Genomic DNA, 22,489 nt, shown 5'->3' with positions numbered 1-22,489 from the left:
TGGGCAGTAGGTCCATTAGCCAACCCCCAGAAATGTCACCCTTACTGTGCAAGCATGAAGTGACTTTGTCACACAAGCATAATAAATACCATGCTCTCTGAAAGTGTCAGGCTGACTATGAGGGTTCATGCAGTCTTGTGGTTACCACCAGGCTGCGTACAATCCACTCATAGAACAGCCTGAGCAGAGCATCTGACCTGCTACAGAAACCAAACAGCTTGAAATCCTAACAAATGTATAAATGATTCAACAGCTGCCCAAGCAATGTTTCTGAGCTGAAAAAGAGAATTTGCTCTGTAAACCCAGCTGCTTGGCAGTCTTAAATCAGCAGTATATGAAGGTGCCACTGGAGCTGTTGGTCTTCTCTCAAACACTAGAAACTGCACCTCTGTCCTCACTCTGGGAAAAGTGACCCTCTAGCTCCATCTGCATGGCCCAAACCCTACCACTGGCAGTGAAGGAGTCTGTTTCTTTCATAGCCTGGGTGATATTTTAAGAAAATCTGTGCTTTTATAAAGTCAGTGGAAGGATTGGCAACCAGACCTGTGAATACTTACAAACCAGGAATGGCTTTCAGATTAATAAATACATGGAATACCCAGCTAGAAGATATAAGCACCTTTGTTTTGGCTTGCCCAAAATGAGACAACTTGCTCAAAATGAAAAAGAAACTCTGCACCAGGACTGGGGCATCTCAAGCTACTAATTTTGCTGTCACATCATGAAAGCAGTAGATGACACATAATTTCCTAACCAAGCTTATCAGCACAGGCAGATGCTTAATGTCCTCCATCTCCAAGGCAGCTGTACCAAAAGCCCACCAACACTTTTGGGCCCTTGAGGTACCCTTTCCTGTGATAATTTGTACTAAGGATGCACAGAGCCTCTGGGCCAATCACAATGGGGTGCTTTTGCCTCTCATTTCTGATTAGGCTCATTTCAGCCTCCAATACAGTTAACTCTTGGGATCCTCCTGTCACTCCAGAAACATAACTGTGTTTTGCCCCTTTATACCTTGATGGCATTAGAGTACATCGTGCACCAGTTTCCCACTGGAGCCTCTGTGGTTCTTATGTGTCAGGCCATCAAATCCACACAATCCAATAAATGCAATTGTCCCTTTCCTCCAGCTGGCTGGAGGCAGGACACCCCCAGTTCTGGTTATTGTATTCATTACTCATCTCACATGTATGAAAACCAGAAGGCTCATTGTCAACTTCAGAGATAGGATCAGACCATCTTTTCTGTCTGGAGAACTGCCCACTGGAACCTGGAGCAGCAATTTTCCAGGAAGGACTCTCTCTTGTGATTATTTTCCCTTGCAACTCACGTACTGATGCCAGTAGGGCCTAGGTGGGTTTTCCATTCCACTTCCTCATAGTCTCTCCGTGGTCATGTAGGTAAAGCCACAGGATGGTACGTAGTGTGTACCCACTATATCCTCTCTCTCAAGTGGAGGAATGCTTACTTCTAATAGCTGAGCTATTGGCTTGTACAGGTGGGGACCAAGACATCTCGTCTTTGAATTGCTGGATCTCCTGGGACAGTTTCTCCACAGCTGAGATACAGGCCTGTAGGGAGGAAGAGATACTGTCTTCATATTGTCAGAACAGCCACTTCATTCACCACTGGTCTTTTGTTATTTTTCCAGTTCATTCCTGCCAGGGTGCTGGCAGACAATACGGTGCATTTTGTACAACTCTCCGTGTTGTAAACATACATATCACATCATCTGAATCTTGGGAGTGGGTATTATCATCCAAATTAATTCCATATATCATCTCTACCACAGCTAGTTCCCTCAAGTACTAGATATCTTTCTCCATGGTAGTCCATTTGTCTGAGTTAAACATCAGGTATTTCTTGAAGGATTATCTTTCCCTCACGGCTGACAAGAGTTGCTGCCATAGAGTGAAAGGCTGTGTCCCTTTTACAATTGCTTTATCAGTGTCCCTTTCCCTAGAAGGAGATCCCAGATGCTTAGCTTCACTGCCCTCTAAGTCCAGACTACAGCTCCACTGTCACAGCACCAGAGCAGCCACGTGGCAGTGTGCTCACCTGAACGACGGCCATAATCTTTGCAAAGCTCATAGCTCACTCAGCATTAGGAGTCGGGAGGTTTTTATTTCTTGTTCTTCCTCCTGCCTTTGTGATGGCTCCACTCCATCTTCATCTTCTTCTTCTCCAAATTTATAAGCTTTCCTCTTTGCTAAATGTTCTGACTTTTGTAGACTTTTCTCCGTCTTGTTTTAAGGGACAACAGATACTGGCACTAGTTGGTTCTCTGTTTGAAGTGTAGGGCTTGTCACAGAGATTGGAGTGACCACAGGGCACCTGCAAAGCCTATAACAAGGGCTAGAGTAACTGCAGGATCTGTCAAAAAGATCCAACCAATGCCAGGGCTCATCACAGGAGTCAGAGTCCATTGCAGGTATTGGAGCAACTGCAAAGATTGTTGCAGGAGCAACAAGAGAGCCCATTGCAATGTTCATAACAAGTGCAGGGCCTGTTGCAGGGACTTGAGCTGATGCAGGGTTTGTCATAAGAACTGGAGGGTACATTGCATTATCATCAGATCCAGAAGTATTTTCTTTCCCTTGAAGATGCTGAATAGCGTTGAACAGAGCTCAATAGACATAGACCAGGCCCCAGCATTCTGCGGTGATTTATGCCCCTTTAGGATTGCCAGCATGGCAGTAGAACTTTTCCAAATATTCTACTAGTTTTCCAGGATTCTGTAGTTGTTCAGAGATGAAGTTCCAAACCACTGGGGGTGCTCACTGCTCTAGGCACCTGCTCATACCATCCCATACCACCTGCCATTCAGAGCCATCCCACCCCGGGGCAGATCTCTGGGTGATACTATTAATGCTTTTATAGTCTTAAACATAACCTGAAACACAGTCACATCACATAGCAATAGCAGCCCATGGATATTCAAAATTCTCAAGCTCTCAAACCCTGCAGAAAGAAGGAAAGAGAAAGGGAAGCTGAGGAACCAGGTCCACCAAGATAAGGCAACCACAAGAAATGTTATATGCTGTTACATGGTTACATCTATAGGAAGTGTCAAGGAAAAGACAGTGCTGCTACTAATATTTTATTATATTGTATTATTTCTACTATATTTGATTTTCATTTCAGTTCTTAAACAAAATTTTCCAGAAACATGTCATCTGTCATCCCTAATTTTATCGCAGTACTGTGAACTTTGTGTTACAGGCATGCTCTTGACAAACTTTCTTGCAAGTATGATGGATATCTGCCACCTCTTTACAAAATCTCTACCAGAGACCTGGAGATGTGAGTTAACTGGAGACAGATTCTATTCTCAGATGCATTCTGTCTCTCTCTGATTTTGGTGGGAGAGCAAAACAAAATGCCTAAAAGCTTTCTGATTAGCCTTATTAGTTAATGAGGCGCTAGCAGGTGTCTGGAGAGCACCACTCTGATTTGTATGACACTTTCTTTTTCTGATGATCTTCAGTAGAAAGACACCTTATTTGAGTGAGTGTTCTTGTAACCTTGGAATCCCTCTGAGCCGTAAGCAGAAAGAGGACTGGACTTGGTGCCATAGGTTTTGTTTCACACACTGCTGCAGTGAACCCACCAAGCAGACTTCATACAAGTTGGTAGGGACTTGGACTGGCAACAGAGAAATGAAAGGCTCCATTCTCTATTCATGGTCTCATAAACTGCTAACTCCCACTTGAATTGCTCCACTGGATTCTTACTGTAAGTTCTTCAGCCTTTCTTTTGGTCTTTTCCCTTCACTTTATCCCACTGATTTTGCTGGAGAACACTTTAAACATGTAGAATTTCAAGCTTAAAGTTCTCTTCCACTGGCAACTTAAGTAGATAAGGCAGTATGAAAATGTTTTACAGCATGCATGTGTTGCGTGCTACAAGGGAGTGCAATTTCTGCCTGAGTCCAAGCTATTAATAATGATTTGTATGGAGACTAAGTAACGGAAAAAATATTTAGGAAAAGACTTCTTAGTTCCTATAAGATTGATTCTTTGGTAGGCAACTTTCTTAGCTTATGAAGTAATTTAGAAAGTGCTGTGTTGTAAATTACAAAGTATAGTACATAGCACTCAGGCTGAGGGCAGTTTTGTTATTATGACTGCCTGAGATCTGATAAACTATTATATCTGCCTTTATAAACACTTTATTAAATATCACACTATCACAAACCCAAGAATGTTGTATAAAAGCAACTCGAGCAATTCAACATCCACTTTTTGTCATAAAAAAAGAAATATTCTCTTGATTAGTTTCTATGAACCATAATAACTGTAAAATAAACAAGATAATCCTTGTGTAAACAGCCCAGGGTACGTGGAGAGCAGAAATGGACAGAGGCACAAAGAACATTCTTGGCTTTAAAGCTTGAAAACAAATATCTGCTTCATTTAATCTAGTTTAATAATAATTTTAATTGTGGTATTTTTAAGTCACTGGAAATAGATAGATAGATAGAGAGATAGATGGATAGATAGATAGATAGATAGATAGATAGATAGATAGATAGATAGATAGATAGATAAAATGATTTCTAGGGATGTTTTGTTTGCTTTTACAGCATCTATCCTTCTAGGAAGGATCCCCTGGACAGCAATGAATCTTCATGTTCATGTGCCTCTCAGATCTATCTCTAGATTTCAACAGGGGAGTTCTGTCTGGCATCTATTGTTCTCTTCTTCATATATCAAAGAGACAAAATTTGTCTTTCCTGCCCTCAGAGTAGGAGTCTAACCTAGTGTTCACTGACAACATGCCTTACTTCACATTAGAAAAGAAATCAATGTTTCACAGCAATGACTATAGGACTATCATTAGCTGTTTCCCTTCTTTAAGTCTTTACTTGATGTCAGACATAATGAATGAATTTTACTTTATTTTCCTCATCATTTTAATCACCAATTTTTAAGACTGTAATGCTTGACATCCCACAGGAACCTAGTGAAGTTTCACCTGGCCAACTGAGAAGAGACACCTGCCTTCACAAATGCCTTCATCCATGAGGACCCCAGAGAAAGCAGAATCAGAAATTTTTCAATTGCTGGGTATGTATATGTACATGTATATGTATCAAAAAAAAAAGGATGTAAAACTTAAAGCCTTCTTTTGATCTTATTTATAACTTCATAGCATCCATCCTACAGTTAGCAAATCTTCTGTTTATAGCAAAGGTGGGAGTGTGTAGTGGCAATCAGTATTTAAATGGCTGAAGTCCAAACTGAAGAGTGGGATATCTTGAAAACACCCCAATGTTTTTATGGGAGAGGGTAGGGGAAGAAAGAGCTGTTAGCCTCTGGTGCAAAAACACTGGATATTTTGAAAGAGCCAGGGAAAAAAAATCTTGTTTAAAATTCTTCTTACAAAATAGTGACATAATTCTGGAATAATATTTAAATCATTCTAATTGCTGGATTTCATAGCTTTTCAGAAAAAAAAAATACTGTGCAGTTTCAAATTATATCACACATTTTATCACTTCTGATGCTAAACAATTACAGTTGCTGTGTTCTTGGAGCTATGCAATATATGGTTACGGTAGTCATTTGATAGAAGACGCCACTGATATTTTGACAAAATTGAAAACTGTGTGGGGGCCTTTCTTTGCCATTTGCTTTACGCTACCTTCAGTGGTTCCTATTATGTCCTGGAATGGGAAGCATAAAGGTAGTTGTAGGAAAAACGTCAGAAAGAGGGAAAATAGTCAGAGAAAAGGCCTGCACGAGTCAAGCCTGGAGGTCTTCCAGTCTACTGGAAAATTACCTGACTCAAGGCTCTTACCTGTGATCCAAGGGATGGACCAGTTCCCCCTCATATAGAAAAGTATTTTAACATCTTATGCTTTTTTTTTTTTTTTTTCCTAAAACATGCATAGGCATCAAGGTTTTTTACTTAGTTTACACTAATGCTATCTTTCATCTAAGTTTCCATTTAAACACCATTTCTGAAACCCTCAAATTTAGCCAGTGGCAGATTTACGAGGAGTCAGTGTGAGAAAAGAATGTCCATTATTCACTTCTGGGTAGCACCATATGCACTCCTATGAACATTGTGCTTTCTTAGTCATGCACCACATCTGCATGGATTAGGGCAGTGTCCTCCCATGGATTATCTCCTTTTTTCTTTTTTTTTTTTTCAGTTCCCTTACCAGTAGGACTGACGCAATGTTTGCAACTTTTATTTATTATTATTTTTTAGAGATATCCCAACAGGCAAAAGTAACGAAATGTTTCATGGACATACCACAGCGTTCAGTGCAACTCCACAGCCTGCGCTTATCACTAGCCAAGAAAGTAGAGGCATACTTATAGCACAGCAATCAATGTGTTATTGTAGTAGTCAATAAATGTATTTGCTCATTCTTAAACAGGAATATAGAGTTTATCTTCAGCACAAGGGAAGCTAACACAAATATTCGAGTTTTTCCAAATGATTTTAAGGGGAAAGCAAAAGGGAGGAAATTTCTCTCTGGTTTTGCAGAGGAGTTTCTAGCCCAGGGTGCCTCTAATTGGGATGAGATGAGAGCATTTGAAATGCAGACTGCCGGGGCTCTGCTCAGCACTCTCCCCAGTCACAAAGCTGCATTGGTGAGCTGATAACAGACAAAGATCTAAAAGCCTGTCCGAAGCAGAAGCACATCTCTCTGGGAGCTGTCCTGCAGATACCAGGGTGAAACTTTGCCCAGTATGCATGGCCAAATGGTCACAGAGCAGCAACAAGATAGGAACTCCGTTACCTACAAAGGGATTAGGAACGTGTTTCCAGATGAAAGCGTTCATCCTTTTTTTTTTTTTTTTTTTTTTTTTTTTTGCTTGTTTGTTTGAACAACAAAAACAGTAAGGGAAGCATTGTTCCCTTCGCTACTGTGCAAAATCATGCGATGGCTGTTTAGAATCACACTTTGTTTCATGAGTAGTTGAATTTACCGTGGGAGTAGAGAAGCATTTACATCCAGAAAATCTGCATTCCTCCAAGCAGATGTTTTTAATTTTAATAACATCAGCCTGTAGAAATGAAGATCTGAAATATTCTGGTTGCTGTGTGCACGTTGCCGTTTAGGAGCAACACTTTCTTGGTGGGTTAGCAGAAAGATCCAGGAGTCACCAGGAGAAATAATCTACTGATAACTCAGCTACCAAGAATTGTTCTGCTTTTCTTTCCCCTTTGAAAGCCACTTAAAAATGCTCTCCTGTGCAGAAGAATGTCATTTTATGCACTGTAGATATGCTGTGCTGTAGACCCATAGACCCCTACTTTGAAAATTGCACGTGTAAAATTGTTTGCGGTGTGTGCCTTTACTTTTTCCACACATGCAGCCCAGATGTGAGCATGCACATATCACATGAAATGGGCATGCACAGTTTTTACAAGTTAGTACATATCTTTAGGAATAGTACATTCATGGAGTCAGCGGGCTCCACTGCATACAGGGCAGAGCCCCTGGCCTCCAGCTCACCGTGCATACAGGGCTCAGTCTTCCCTCTATTCTGCCTGTGCTGCAAACTGCAGACTAGCACAGAGGTCCTTGAAGGGGCTGTAAAACAGTGCACCGGTGCAATAGAGATCAGACCAGGACAGCCTCTCAGTAGGAAATGGAGCACAATCGGTTTGCGTTGTGCTCTGCCCCTCATGTGAGCCTGGTGAACATATTGGAGCAAGCTCAAGAACATCCCGACCATTTCCTTTAGCAGTAGGCACATGCAAAAGTTGAATTCATGCAAATAGGTTCCCCTCCCCAGAGCAGTCCTGCAGCCTTAATCAGGACAACTCATTCTGTCAGTGTAGGTCATCTTTTTTCCACCATTACATTTTGTAAATGTTATTCCACACATGGTTAGGATTGACATATCAGCTCCATAGACTGTTCCACAACATTTCTTAAGAAAACTAAGGTTCTGAAATCTTTTGCCTGATCCACTGAAAAAGAAGTTTGTGAAACTGTGAGACGATACGTGAAGTTACTTGGAGCCCACACTTCTAAATCACAACCAGGCAGCAAACCACCAGACCTAGCAGCTATTCCTTGCTCTCTGGGTGACCTAAATTGGGGTTTGGGTGACCAGAGTAAGCCTGATTAGAACTCAACAATAAGAAAGAACCAAAACAAGCCATGAGGACAGAGAAAAATATTCCTACTGCTTGAGAAGCTGACTTGCTAGCATTTAATAAAATGGCTTTAGGGCATATAAATGCCATTTTACAGTGGAACACAACTCTGAAAAAATAAATTCTCTGTAAGGCATATTTGTAAAGGTACTGAGAGCAGAGAGCAGTGTATTTTGGTTTCCAAACATATTCAGGGTTTAAATCATCAAAGAGGTTTCCATGCTGAACCTGCACATATTTCAAGGAGCTTTGGACTCCTCGCCACTCTGAAATCCTCCTCCTGATCTACCCATCCTTATTTTAGCACGTGAATCTCTCTATAAACCTGGTCCTGTGAAACTAGAGCTGTGTTTTAGCTCCACGGGTGAATAAACGATCTCAAACGTTTACCGTTTGGGAGCAACCAGAAAGAAAGTAGCTGTATGTGTTCAGCAGGAGAGGGGGCGGTGGAGCGTTCACTTCTGCCTTAAAGTTCTGCATGTCAGTAAAGCAGGGAAGGGCATCGCAGTGGCACCGTAAATGATCAGATCGTGTCCTCGCAGTGCTCACACGGAGCTCTTGTGCCGGTGCTGCGCCTGTGGAAGTCGAGGGGGGCTGACTCTGGGCTGGGGACACAGAGTCGGGTGTCCCCGTTTTGGGGCCGGGTGGCGGAAGCGGGGTTCTTCTCTGCGTAAGCATCTGTAGATGTACCTGTAAAACGGCTGAGCGGTAAAACCGTGGAATCCTTGTGGTTTTGCTGCTAGAGAGGATCCATAAAAAGAGATTTATTGTCATATTTCCCTTTTGTGTTGTACGGTTCTCCTCCGCCATAAAATATTCTCGTCAGTTTATAGCCAAGCGAATATAGCAGCTTAGTTCCTAAGCGCCAAAGTTCCCCTTTGCTACACGCGGGCTTCAGCCGTAATTGAATTAGCGCCGATTTTTGTTGTCGCTGCGAGCGGGCGGCTGCCCCAGGCTGCGGGAGGGGCTTCTCGGGGCCCGCGGCTTTGCTCAGGGACCGCCACGGACCTGGACTCGCCCGTGAGTCTGCAGGAACCCGTCCAAGAGCGGTTTTAACTTTTATTCTTCCTGCAGCAGATTTAAAGCGGCTTTGTACGACAGTCAAACAAGAATAAGCAGCTGTGGAAAATATAACAAATCATAACAGCGGTTTAGCAGAGAGCGGGAGAGAGAAGCCCGCAAAGCAAAAGCGACGACCCTCAGAGCCGGGCGGGGGCAGCCCTCGGGACGGGGCTGCGGGGGGAATCCCGCGGGCTGGGAGCCGCAGATCTCGGGCAGAGCTGGGCGCGGGGCGATGCCGCTCTCTAGTTTTTGTTTATTCCCCTCCAACCGCCCCCGGGACCGCTCGCTGGGTGGGAGAGGTGTCGGCAGCGGGGGGCAATGGAAGCCGGCCCCAGCAGGCAGGTAGCCACCGTCCCGGCCGTAATTACAAAGCAAACAAGGGTGAAATATTGGAGCGGCCTCTCCTCTGACACGATCTGCGCTTTTTGCCGCCAATTTGTTTGTGGAGCTCTATTTAAAGGCGCTTGATTGAGGAAATGTTGAAAATAGCAGTTAGGGTTTCCCTAATGAGACCTCTAGAGGAAAGCAGTGGCATTCAGGGGGCTCGAGGAGGAGGAGGAGGGGGCAGCGCTTAACACTTTCCAGCCACCCCCAGGCCTCGGGGCTCCTCCGTGCTAGGGGAGCCGCGGGAAGACGAGGGACAGCGGGGGACAGCGGGGCCGGTCTCCTTCCCGGCCTCTCGTACCCCTTCGGCTACCCTCGGGCAGCGGAAGGGCCGGGGCAGGGACGGTGCCGGCCTCCAGCGTGCGCCCCGTCGGGGCTCTGCCCCCCTGAGCCCCTCTCGTTACCGGGCCGGGTCCTTGCCGCGGCACCGCGTTTCGTGACAGCCGATCGCGGGCGGGCGGACGGAGAAAAGGAGGCCTTTGGAAATGTTGAAACGGCAGAGAATGTAGTGAATCGGCAACGAGGTTTGTCACTGATATGCTCCGCGCTGGGGCCTTGTGGCACTCTTTTCCATGTATTCATTGCTTCCTTTTTCCTCCTGGGCGAGCCTGCCCCGGCACTGATACTCGCAGCCTCACATACACTTACATGCTCAATTAGCGCCTGTCTGAACCCCATATTAAATACAAACGAGATCTTTGGTAAAATGCGCGTCGATAGTATTTTGAAAGGTGCTAAAGCCAGTAAGGGAATGTGGATTTCAGCCCACTTTCAAGCTTCTTCCTCGAGCGCTATCATTTGAGCGACACTGAAATCCGCTCTCTCTCCATTTTATAATGGAGCTCCGGTTCCGAAACCGGGGGATCGCTCCAGGCCCGCCCCTCCCGTAGCCCACAGCCGCTGCCCGGGCCCGCCCGGCTCCGTCCAACGCTCCGAGCTCTTTGCGCACCGCAGCGCGGTGTTCCCCGCAAAGAAACGGACCTGGAGCGAGATCAAAATAACCTCCAAAGGAGCATCTAATAAAAAGGGGCATTGTGTTTTCCGAGAGGGGAGGGAGAAAAAAAAAGAAAGAAAGAAAGAAAGAAAGAAAAGCAGAAAAACAAAGTGTTGACTTCGTAAAATATGTTCTGCGCGGTGATGTCAAATATTTATTTTTGTTGTCGCATTTACACCCAAGGCTTTGGCCGCGGCTCCGTTTCCCTGCAGGTCTCGGGAGGTAAATGACACGCGGCTCTTTCCGTTACTTTCCCGAAGAGAAAAAGCTTTTCCCCCCCCCCCCCCCTTTTTTTTTTTTTTTTTTTTTTTTTTTTTTTTTTTTTTTGCCGGCTAACGCGAAGCAAAGGGGCGTTTTACACACCCGCGGATCGGCTGTAGTGTCGTCAGAGCACGTTACAGCGCGGTCGCGCGTTTCCAGTAAAGCCTGCTGCCCTCTGTTTATAATATGCCATTTCTGTTTGTAATTATTTTTATTTTAATTTTATGTCATTTTTAACAGAAGCCAGGCCGATTTCCCCCATGCTTTGTACACAATGCTCTCTTTCTCGATAAGATGTTCCTTCCTATCTTTTCGGTATTTCTTTTTAAAATGTTTATAATTCCCCACGAGCAATTCTCCGTTATTTCTCTCTTGCGTTTTAAGGACTTGTCCCTGTCTTGCTTTATTTGTTTGTGTGAAATTTAGTTTGAAAGGAGATCAGAGAGAGCAGGAGGAGTTTGTAATAAGAGAATGACCAAGTGACCTAAAGGCTGATTATATGTCATTAACTGGAGACTCGGTGTATCCAAATTACTAAAAAGACCTCACTCAGGCAGATCAATTACACCGAGATACGCGCCGAGGCCCCGCGCTCCGCTGCCCCCGACAAGTGCGGGGCCGACGCTGCAGCCGCACCGCCCGCAGGCCGAGCGCTGCCCGCCGTTGCCATGAGGGCACACGGCAGCGGGGCACCCGGCACACACAGCTCGGCCTGCAGGGAGGGGAACGCAGAGGGGATTTCCCACCCTCCGGAGGGACTTCTTTTAAACCAGGCTTGGTTGCCTTTGATGTGTTGAACGCTACTTAAAGCCCTGCCTTGTCCGGTGGGGTCTTTCCTCGATAACAATGGGAGCGCTGAGCTTTGTTAAACCCCAAACGATGCCAACTCAACCCCTCCAGTGCGTGAACTTCGGATGCTGGAGGAGAAATCAGTAATAACGAAATGGCACCCGTGAGCGAGTTCACCAGCGCCAGGCTTCAGGATGCTCTTTCCCAGGAATGCAAACAACATTACATGGAAAAATGTGTGCGTGTCCGTAGGCATCCGTGTGCGTGATAATACACGGGTGTGTTCAGGAGACTGGCAACCAAGGAACAGAGAGACACAGTGTGCGCTCGCAGCAGCATTTCATACAGCCTTTATTATCGTCTTTCTGACAAAGAAGGGCTCTTGGTTTGAGTTCGTTGCATTTTTCTTTTCTTTTCGGGATTTCTTCCTAAGGTCTGAATGCAACTCTGGATCCTCGGTCACAAATATCAGCAACCCTCGAATAATTGCTCACACATGCAGTAGGAAAACGCACACGATCCTGTGCTTACCGCCAATCACTGCAACCTGCACAGTGCTCACTCTCCTGGGTTATCCTCATCCCTGCTTTTTGTTTTGTGTATGTCTTTTTTTTTAAATACACTGCGTAGGTTATCGTGCCTGAAATATGTGGACATTCATTCCCCATAGCAGTAATGTAAAGCAGGGTTCCTCCACTTTCAAGGGCAGCAATTAGTTCGGGCCTGGTGGGCCCAATTCTGCCCTCTGCCCCAGACGCTGAAATCGAGGTTGCCTGAGTGTAACTGTGGGCATAAGTAGGCCCATTAGGCACAAGTCCTTTTCATTAACCCACGCTGACAGGTTGACCTTCAAATGATATTTCTCCGGTGCCTCTTTATAGAAGTCCACTTTCCTGAGGCTTTGTGGTTTTTCACGAACTCCTGAGTGGACTCTCGGAAGAAGGTAATGCCGCTGGGGTGCGGGGCACCACAGTGTCCCCAAACCCATCTGAGGATTACACCCTTCTCCCATTCCCTCACTGCCAGTCAGTGACATCACGCACGCTATAAATCCAAACACTACTCCGAGCCGTGCAGCGGGCAGCCGAGAGATGTGGTAGGCAAAAAAACAGAGGAAAAGAGAGCCAGGGGTGGAGACGGCAGGGTCGGGGTGCCCTTGGGGTACAGGGGGTTCCTTGGGTTAGTGGAGCTGCAAGGTGAATGAAGGAGGGGCCATTCGCTGCCATCTGGAGCGGGACGGGATGCTGCACCCCAGGCGGCTCTGCGTCCCCCGAAACAGGGGATTGTTCTGCTGTCCCCGGAGAGTCACCCCCAGATAAGTGCGTAAAGACTGAAAAAGCCCGGGATGAAGGGGAGGGAAAAGCAGCCTCGGCGCGGTCGCCACCAAAACTTCTTAATTGTGGCGAGCTCAGAAAGTGTTGTCTGGCAGCAGAGATCCCCGCCTGACGTGCAACCTTTTTTTTTTTTTCCCCTGGAGGGGAAAAAAATGACATATGAGGAGAGCCTCTTTTTTTTATAACTTTTTTTAAAAAAAAAAAACTTTTTTTTTTTTCCTTTTATAAGAGACTGATTTGTGAGTAGGAAAAAAAAAATTCAAATCAATAAATGGCAGATGGGAAAAACTTGTCAGCTGCCCCTGAGCCTTGTCCTGCGAACGTTATGTAGGGCTCTGGTGGCTTCAGCCGAAGAGCAAAGCACGGCCTGAGCGGCGAGGAGTTGGGGGAGGACACAAAGGAGGCATTCGTACTAAAACTCACTTTATAAAATGCATAAGCAATCTCTGGGGGATAGGAGGAAAACTATATGTATGGTCCTGCTGGGTGCTTTAGCGAGCGAGCCCCTTTCTCCAAAGCTAATTAAGCTATAACGATTCGAGCTTCGAAACCGGTGTTCTGAGCCATATCTACCGGATCTTTTATTCCTTTTTCTCTGTCTCACGTTCTCCGTTCCCTTCATCGCAGGGGGTATTATCGGAGTCACCGCAGCGCCACGGACGCAGCCGCAGTTTCGGTCCAGCCCGTGGTGTGTCAGAAAGCTCCTATACGAATAAGGAGAGTGCAAAGGAGCACGTCTCCATCCCCAGCCCATGCATTCTCCTAGCCTCGGCAATGCCGCTTCTGCTCCACACCGAGGAAAGCACCGCGGCCGAACGCAGCCGGAGGAGCGCCGTGTGCCGGCCGTCGCTGCATGCACTGTGCCGGTGGCTTCCGCGGGGCTCTATGGGCGCGGGGTGCCCGCGGCCTCATTGCAATCTAAAAATCTGCACCGGAGATACGTTATTTCCTTAGGACAGTGCAACATATGCGCGCATACATAGAGATTTATCAGTCGTTTTAGTGCAAGCATGCGTTCCTATGACCGAACGTGTATTTACATACGTTCTACGTCTGGACTGGCTTTGCCTTTTCATGGCGTACACCAGACGCACAGACGGATTTATACTCATACGCACGCACAGCCGCTTTCTGTCCCGTTGCACTGTCCCCAGAGACTGCACACCGGCCTCCCCTTCTCTCTGGAGCCTGGCATCACTCGCTCTGCTCCCCAGCCGTGCCCGCCGAGCCCGCCACTTCTGCCGCCCCGCAGCCCTCCGGCGCGGCCGAGTTGAACCCCGGGCTCAGCGTTGCTTCTTCCCCCCAGCGCCGGGCCCGTTCCCCGCCTGCTCTTCCCCAGTGCTTTCCCCAGGCATCCCCGCCGCCTCCGCCCCGCCGTCTCCTCCCCGAGAGCTCCGGGTTCCCGCAGGAGAAGGACCCGCGGCTCCGCCGCCGGCTCTGCAGCTCCTCCATCTCTATCTTTCTCTTTCTTTAATTTACGACCTTTCAGCTCCTGTTGACACAGTTTTCCACACTGCCTACAGTGCGAGGTCGCATTGTAATATACGCCGAATGAGCTCAGCCGTCGGGCAGTGCGCAGGAGGGTGGGGATTTGGTATTTCCCCACAGTTGAGTGATGCTCGGCTCCGTCTGAGGATAACAGCAGTCGGCCTCATCTCCCAGCTCTCCGCGGGTCGCAGCCTGGGGTGCGCTTTCCTTCCCTCAAAGTCAAACACCTGGAACTGTGCTCTGTTCTTTTTTGCCGCAGAGCGGGAATGCAGAGAAAAGTGTCTGTATTTGTCGCTAAAGGCGAGGAGGCAGGCTCTAAACACGCTGTAAGGAAGATTCTGTGACTTACCGCCGAGCCCAGTTAAACAAACACGGAGCTGACGTCTGGAGCCGCACCGCGCCAGGACCGCTGCTCGAGGTGCGGGGGCAGTCGTGGGCCGGGGAGCACCGCTCGGAGCCTGGTTCAGTGGCGGTGCCTCGGAGCTGCTCTGGCTGAAATTCCCGTCCCGGCTGAGCCCGAGACCCGCGCTCCGCTCTCCCGGTTCGCGATGCGGTGCGCTCCTCCCTCATTCCCTTTGTGCGCGTTACGCGGCGCTAAGCGCACGGGCGCGGTGTTGCCCATCGCGGCCGGGCCGTCCGCAGTGCCCTCGGGAGCTGCTTCTACGTGATCCTCTACGGAGCGGCACGAAGCGCTCCGTGAACGCCACGATCGCAACGATTTTTGTCAAGAAACCTCCCGCATCCATACTGTACCTGTCTCGGGATTGTCCAATATTTAAGTTTTAATGATTTTGTTGCTATTGTTTTTTTTAAACGAAGATTTTACAGTAAGGCATCTGCTAAACACTTGCATTAACCTCTGCCTCCATGATAATTTCCCCCTTTCCCCCCCCTCGTTTTAATTACGCTCTGGATGCGGAGGGGCAGCCAATCCCTGCCGAGGAGCGCGGCAATTAGTAGGGCCGACATCAAAAAGTTTTATTGCGGAGCCCCGCAGACTCCGCCCCCGCCGCCAGCCATTGGCGGCCACCGCCTCTGACGCCATATATTAACCCGAGCGGCCCTAAACATGTAGCTGTCCATGGAGGTCGGCCCGGGGAGCCCTGCCAGTGCCCCGGGCCGCGCCGAGCCCCGCCGCCACCGCCCCCCCGATGTCCCAGCGGAGTGCTGAGCTCTGAGCCGCACGGCGCGGAGAGGCTCGGACCGCGGCCCCCGAGCGCAGGGGAGAGGGCAGCGGCGAGCGGCCGCGGGCCGGGGCGTATGGAAGGGGGCCGCGTGTAAGTACCACCCGGCCGGGCCGCCGCGGACTTGAGAGCGAGAGCACAGGGAAGCAAGAGGCGAGGAAGAGCCCGGGCTGGGAAGCCGAGCCCATTTGTTTGGTCGACTGCTCTCCGTAGCTCTTCTTTTTTTTCTTTTTCTTTTTTTTTTTTTTTTTTTTTTTTTTTTTTTTTTTTTCCTCTCTCGCGCGTGTGTGCGCGCTTCCTCGAAGACCCAGCCCCGGGCGAGGAGGAGGAGAAGGAGGTGGAGGCACAACGCATGAGCGGCGGCGGCGGCGCCTGGGGAGGGGGGATCGCTCGGGCACCCGCGGGGACTCCGCAGCAGCGCCCCATGGAGCGGCACTGAGGGCCGAGCAGTGCCGCCGGCGCGGCGGGCTGGGGCGGGCGGCGGGAGAGCTTCGTTCGGGGCCGGGGGCGGGCCGTGGCACGCGAGGCAGCGGCGATGAGTCTGGTGGGAGGTTTCCCCCACCACCCGGTGGTGCACCATGAGGGTTACCCCTTCGCCGCCGCCGCTGCCGCCGCCGCCGCCGCCACCCGCTGCGGCCACGAGGAGAACCCCTACTTCCACGGCTGGCTTATCAGCAGCCACCCGGAGATGTCCCCCCCCGACTACAGCATGGCTCTGTCCTACAGCCCCGAGTACGCCAACGGGGCGCCGGGCATGGACCACTCCCATTACGGGGGGGTGCCGCCCGGGAGCGGCCCGCCCGGGCTCGGGGGGCCCCGGCCGGTGAAGCGCAGGGGCACGGCGAACCGCAAGGAGCGGCGCAGGACTCAGAGCATCAACAGCGCCTTCGCGGAGCTGCGCGAGTGCATCCCCAACGTGCCCGCCGACACCAAGCTCTCCAAGATCAAAACTCTCCGCCTGGCCACCAGCTACATCGCCTACCTCATGGACCTGCTGGCCAAGGACGACCAGAACGGGGAGGCGGAGGCTTTCAAGGCAGAGATCAAGAAGACGGACGTGAAGGAGGAGAAGAGGAAGAAGGAGCTGGTCAGTGCCGCGGGACGGGGCGGGAGGGGTTCGTTGTGGGCAGCGGCGGGAGCTGGGGTTCGCCGAGGGGACGGGGTCGCGGTAACCGCGGAGCCGTTCGGCCCGGCCGCGCCTTCGCGCCGGCGCTGCCCCGCGACCTCCAGCGGGAAGCCCCGCTTCGCCCAGCTCAGCTTCGCGCAGGGCCTCACGGAGCGCTCGGGCCGCGTTCGCCCGCGTTTCGGCGGCTGCCGTTGCACCGCAGGCCCGCGGCTCCGCCCGTGCGGCGCGATGCGGTGCGGTCCCGGAGCCCCGAGGGCCCCCTGAGCGGCGCGCCCCGAACTCTCATCCCGCAGAGATGCCGCCCCGCTAGCAGTGCTCCGTCCCCGCGGCGCGGAGGCCCCGGGCCGAGCGGGATTTGCTCGCAGCTTTCTTCTAGGGCCGCGATCGGGGTGAGCCAGGAAGTCAGGAATCTGCCTAACCTCGTTTCTCCTTTCCCCGCTTTGTTTCTCTCTCTTTCTCCCTTCTCATCCTGTCTCCCCAGAATGAAATCTTGAAAAGCACAGTTAGCAGCAGCGATAAGAAAACCAAAGGGCGGACAGGCTGGCCGCAGCACGTCTGGGCGCTGGAGCTCAAGCAGTGAGCGCGGCGGGGGCCCCGCTCGGCGCTCCCCGAGGACTCTCGCGTTCGGAACCATCCCGCTTATTTATGTGCAATTTCTCCCCCACCCCCCTAAAACATGGATATTTGAAGGAGAGGGAAAAAGCATTCCATAGATGGCTATGAAGAGGAAACTCCGTCTTGGTAAGGGGTAATAACGTCTCTAATAGTTCCGTGAATGTTATTTGCTCTGTGTAAAACCCACGGGGAAAACTGAACCGTAGAGAAGGAGAAAGGGGAAAAAAAAAAAAATCCCTCCCTGGCATTAGTGTGTATGTGAAGTGTATCTTTAATACTTGGCCGTTTGGATATAAATATTCCTGGGATTATAAAGTTCTATTTCAACAGAAGCAGTTGCACCCGCGTTCGGTCGGCTCCGTATTTCGTGTCGTGATTTTGTTGTGGTTGTTCGGTATTCTGAGATGTTTTCAGCAGTTATTGGTTATGTGCACTTCCGTCCATAAGGGAAAAAGTGGAATCTAATTAATATTGAAGGTGTAAGCGTTGTAAGTACTCAATAAACCACTGTGTGTGTTTTTTTACAAAAAAAAAAAAAAAAGAAGGGGGGGGAAAGAAACCCAAATCTTTTTATGTTTTATACCTCAAAATGTTTTGAATAACAGCGTTGTTTATGGCTTTTTTTTCATAATATTTAAAATATTCGGAAGTAAACTAAATTATAAAGATGGCTCCGAGGTTCGTTTTTAACCCAGTGCCCGAGTAAGAGGAGGGGGTGAGGGATGGCTCCCCCTGCCCTGTGCCTGCAGTGTTCTCCGGGAGAGGGCTGCGGAGCGGGGGGTTTTGGCTCTGCTCTCGGCTCTGTTGGCCCAGGTAGTTCCGTACCGAGCAGGAAAGAGGGAACGTTGCCGGAGCTCTGCGCGGAGTGGGGAGCAGGACGGCAGGTTTACAATTTGCTGCGGTGAGCTTAGTACTATCAACTTAGTCGTTCCCAAAGCTTTCACGAATTACATAGCTTTTTTTTTTTTTTTTTTTCCAGCCCCTTCCACCTCTTCCGTGATAAACCTCGGCTCGGTATCGCCGCGCCTTCTAAACCCGTGCTGGCTCTCTCTGCAGGTCCGTGGCCGTGTGCCCGCCCGCTCCGCGCCCGAGGAAGTGGCTCCCGCTGCCCCCCGACCGTGAGCGGAGGTAGAGGTGCGATTGCCCGAGCCAAGATCAGGGCGTCCCGCGCCGGCGCTGGGGAGGTTGCGGGGTTACGACAACGGGACCAAAGGGCCGTGCCCTTTTCCCAGCGGGTCAGCCGGCCCGGTCTTGCGCTCCGGCGTGGGGCCGTGTTCATAGCCACTTGCCTTTGTTTGTAGCACTTGCAGAGAGGAATCTCCCCCCCCCCCCCGCTAGTGGCCGGGCTGACGAAGCAGAGAGCTCTGCACCCCCAGCCCCAATCTCCTTTCTGCCTTCTCCAGTCTTCACCACTCGCCAGGGCATGGGGCTGCGGCAGAGAGCTGTTCTCCCCGGGGTTTTCCGATCTGTAATACTCTCCTTTTCGAAACGTTCGTTTTTCAGCCCTGGGAGTCCCCCCGGACCCGCTAAGGAGGATCTCTTTTAATTGCTCGGTAGTGAGGATGTTGCCGTTTTCTCAGAAGCAGTCATTCCCGGAGCTAAATCACGAGAGCCCTAGACAGCCCGGAGCCGGCAAAAAGCTAAATGGGGGAGCGGGGCGGCAGAAGGTGAATTGATGGTAGCCGGGATGTCAGCGCCCCGGCCCCGCTCTGCGAGGCGGAGGGACTGATAAGAGCGGGATCCGCGGCCTCGGGGCAGCTGTGTGGGAGGTGTGCGGCACGTAGCTGCAGTGGGACCCGACTGTGGGCAGTGCGGCCGCTCCGCAACAATTCCCTGCGTGATGCGGCGTAGCCCGGCTCTTGGCGTGGCTTTGCTCGCGGCTCAACGCTCACCTCTCGAGAAAATGACTTCTTATCCCCTCCTCCTCCCCCCACGTCGAAAAGAAACAGCAGTACTCCCAGCGGGCCTCTCCTCGGCACCCAAAGCCTATTGCTCCTGTGGTGGAGATGCAGGCCGAGTCCCGGTCGCTGTCGCCCGGGGCTGTCCAGTGTGCCCACCGGCTGTGGGATGTGTTTCTGCCAGCGGGGCAGATGAGATCAACAACCGTGATTTAAAATTTGTTGGTTAATTTTTATTTTTTTCCCCGCCCGCTCATTTTCAGGAGCTCTTCTGTACGTCAGGAGATGACTGCAACGATTACTGCTAATTTGCTTTCGTTGTCAGAGCTTTGTGATGGGCTCCCTTCTGCCCAAGCCGCAGATACCCCCGGAACGAGCGCCGGGACATTCGCGGGCGCTGTACGGACGTAAACGCGCCCGGGAGATGCCACTGAGCCAAGGCGATCCCCCAAAGGTGGGCGGGGAGAGAGGGAGAAGGTTAATAATAAAACCTCGAAGCAAAATATCCTCCTCCCGCGCTCGGAAACCCACCCTTAATCCTCCTCCTTCACACGTACCGCCCGGCAGTCTCAAACGCGTCCAGGAGGAACCTCCAAGCAGCGATGGGAAGGAAACGCATTCCGCGCTCCTGCAGGCGTAATCCCCTCTGCTGTAACGAGGGGCTTATCGACGCTTTGCATTTTATTTTATTTTTTTATTTGGAGTACGGTTGTGGGCTTTTTTGTTGTTGTTGTTGAGGTTTTTTCTTTTTTTTTTTTTCTGCTGTTGTATTTTGTGAGCTCCGGAATACGCGCCTTCACCAGGGAATTTCAATCTTTTCCATTTCTAATTGGGCTTTGTTTCTTCAGACAACAGAGATTAACGCGGGGCTCCTGAACTATGCGTTCCCGTAAACTGTAGCCAAAGGGTGCGAACCGGGCTGGGGCTCCCCTTTGCCTCGTACCCCATCCCGCCCCGCCGCCGTGTGTGTCTGCCTCTTCCCAGTGCTCCCCACCCTCATTTTCCCCTCCCGAAGTCGCCGCTTTGATGATCCGATGGTAGAGCATTGATTACAAATTTATTCTCGGACTCTGTGTAAGTCTTTATATCTGCTATTAGAGCCATCTGGGAACGATTAGGGTCTCCCTCCCCCGTCCCTGCTGCCTCTATCTCGCGGCGCGGAGCAGGAGCCGCGCTGACGTCACGCGGCCCGCAGCCATCCCCGCGCTGGGCGACATCCCGTCGGTGCTCTCCCGGCCCGGCAGCGGTGCGGTGCCGTGCTTCGAGCCCGGGGCTCCTTCGCCATCGCCGTGCGCTCCTTTGGCCCCGGGAGACGCAAGAACAAAAGCCGCTGTTGCAGCCGGCCGCTCCTCTCAGCCCCCGGCCCGGCGCTGGCTTTATCTTCTTCTCCCGGAGCAGATGCTCGCTTCTAAAGCGAACGTTAGGCCAGGTAGATTTCCACCTTATGTCCCGGCAGCTGACCCCGAAGTACAGTGCTTACGTGCGGGCAGCCGCAGGCTCCTTACGATCTGGGAAGCGGGCTGGTCCCACCCAAAAGTGCTGCTGCCGCCTGGAGATGGCCTTGCACCTGCTCATACATCCCGCCGAGTTCGCTGGGAGCCGGGCCGGCCCGGCCCGAGGCGCAGGCGTTAGGACTAGAAGGAAGGTCCTCAAGTTGTGTCAAGGGATGTGCAGGTCGGATATTGGGAAAAAATTCTTCTAAGAAAGAGTGGTGATGCAGTGGCACGGGCTGCCAGGGAGCGCTGGAGTCACCGTCCCTGGAGGTGTTCGAGAAACGTGGAGATGTGACACCGAGGGAAATGGTTTAGTGGCCATGGTGGTGATGGGTTGGACAAGATGATCTTAGAGGTCTCTTCCAACCTTAATGATTCCATGATCCTATGTCTCAGCGGGACCGACAGTGCCAAGCTTACTTTCCCAAACTTTTTACTTTATTGTTCTGTACATTTCGTGCCGCTCTCTCCGCTCGCCTCCCCCCGAGGAGATACCAGCAATACCTCCATAAGGCGACCCGAGCCTTCGCCCTCTGTGAGCCGCAGCCACTGTTGCTGCCAGGGCGGGGCGGTGGGAGAGCTTTTGGAGCCGTCTGCAGAAACAGAGATAACGGCAGCCCCTCCGGCTGCAGGGTCACATTCTCCGGGTAAAAAGTTCCCTTTCCAGGAGAAAAAAAAGAATAAAAATTTAAAATCCGCTCGCGTGATCAAAAAAAAAAAAAAAATTAAAACGCGCTTCCATTTATTTGTTCCAGCAAAATAAAATGAAATAAAACAAAACCCCCTAAGATTCGGCAACGCTCTGCTGTGTCTGTGTGTAATCTCCAAAGGAAAAGGAACATTTCCTTTGTGATTCGGTAATGCTGCGCTCTGCTATCCATCGCGCTCACCGGCACCCGGATTCGGGCAAGGGGTAGCGGTGCAAAACCAAAACAGTAAAAAGAAAGGAAAATATAACGCCATGGAACGAAGCCGAGCCGGAAAGCCCCAGTAGGTCCCAGTGTGGCACAGCGCGGCCGGGAGCGGCCGTGTGCGCAGAACAATGGGAGAGGAGCTCCCGTCCGTGCCGTGCGGCTCCCACCGGTGGGTGCCATGCGGAGGATACGCGGACCCCGAGTTGCCCGAAGGATTCGGGAAAGAAAAATATAGATGTATATTTTAATGCATAGCATAGAGGTGGTTTCCTGGCTGCGTACACTGAGAGAACATGTGGGGGTAACGGGAGGACGAATCTCCTATAGGGGTCCCTACTCGCATGCCATATGTGGCCATAGGCTAAAACAGCTGCGTATGGTGAGCTTTGAAAAAACCAAACAAGCGTGCAAACCCGTGGCAGCTTTCTAAAACGAGTCTAAAAGACAATGAAATGTTCTGCCAGAACAGTACAGGAGGCGGAAGAGATTAAAAATAATCATAATATCGGTCTGCCCTCTATACCTCCAGCCCAGCCCGGAGCCCACGGCCCCGCGGCTTTGTGGGAGCGCTGCTCGCAGGGGGACCTCGCAGCCGGGCGGGGGGGGGGGGGGGGGGGGGGGGGCAGCTCCGTGGAACCAGGCCGGGCTAGGGGATGCGAGCGGCCCGGCCCTGAGTCTGCCCCAATGCGTTTCTCACAGAGCCGCGCAGTAATTACCAAAAGCCGTAACCGTCTCCGAAATTATTCATTAAAGTCATTCTCAGCTATCTCACGGCGCCCGCGTTTACATGCACGACCTTTGCACCGGCAGGGCGTGCCAT

General features: G+C 50.7%; 2 protein-coding genes across 4 annotated transcripts; both read left to right on the top strand.

The window, feature by feature from the left end:
- The first annotated feature begins 15,483 nt into the window (after positions 1–15,483).
- Positions 15,484–20,330, top strand: HAND2 (heart and neural crest derivatives expressed 2). 2 transcript variants are annotated; one of them, XR_014882915.1, is made up of 4 exons: positions 15,484–15,716; positions 15,929–16,710; positions 17,231–17,490; positions 18,421–20,330. XR_014882915.1 is itself a non-coding variant. In XM_085222473.1 (3 exons), exons 2-3 carry the CDS (start codon positions 16,159–16,161, stop codon positions 17,327–17,329), a joined length of 651 nt encoding a protein of 216 aa, XP_085078599.1. In that variant the 5' UTR covers positions 15,484–15,716; positions 15,929–16,158; the 3' UTR covers positions 17,330–18,034. The 2 variants fall into 2 exon arrangements, 1 of the variants encoding a protein (XP_085078599.1); XM_085222473.1 differs by lacking the exon at positions 18,421–20,330 and having other exon boundaries at positions 17,231–18,034.
- LOC146544443 (uncharacterized) lies at positions 18,087–20,330 on the top strand. 2 transcript variants are annotated; one of them, XM_085222475.1, is made up of 4 exons: positions 18,087–18,265; positions 18,344–18,492; positions 18,868–19,031; positions 19,526–20,330. In XM_085222475.1, exons 1-4 carry the CDS (start codon positions 18,087–18,089, stop codon positions 19,568–19,570), a joined length of 537 nt encoding a protein of 178 aa, XP_085078601.1. In that variant the 3' UTR covers positions 19,571–20,330. The 2 variants fall into 2 exon arrangements, with proteins under 2 accessions (XP_085078601.1, XP_085078600.1); XM_085222474.1 differs by having other exon boundaries at positions 18,344–18,498.
- Positions 20,331–22,489: the final 2,159 nt, after the last annotated feature.

The sequence above is a fragment of the Meleagris gallopavo genome, chromosome 4 (genome assembly GCF_905368555.1).
Source record: "Meleagris gallopavo chromosome 4, MGAL_WU_HG_1.1, whole genome shotgun sequence".
NCBI classification, from domain to species: Eukaryota; Metazoa; Chordata; class Aves; order Galliformes; family Phasianidae; genus Meleagris; species Meleagris gallopavo.
The sequence above is the reverse complement of the archived record's forward strand: the minus strand, read 5'-3'. Positions and strand labels throughout refer to the sequence as shown.

Bases quoted from the DNA above. Each gene is read 5' to 3' on its own strand.
- LOC146544443 (XM_085222474.1), top strand. From the start codon at position 18,087: ATGGCTCCCCCTGCCCTGTGCCTGCAGTGTTCTCCGGGAGAGGGCTGC. The intron at 18,266-18,343 runs GTGAGCTTAGTA...TTTTTTTTCCAG, and splicing joins CAGGTTTACAATTTGCTGCG to CCCCTTCCACCTCTTCCGTG. The intron at 19,032-19,525 runs GTGAATTGATGG...GCTCATTTTCAG, and splicing joins GGGGAGCGGGGCGGCAGAAG to GAGCTCTTCTGTACGTCAGG.
- HAND2 (XM_085222473.1), top strand. From the start codon at position 16,159: ATGAGTCTGGTGGGAGGTTTCCCCCACCACCCGGTGGTGCACCATGAG. The intron at 16,711-17,230 runs GTCAGTGCCGCG...CTGTCTCCCCAG, and splicing joins AGAAGAGGAAGAAGGAGCTG to AATGAAATCTTGAAAAGCAC.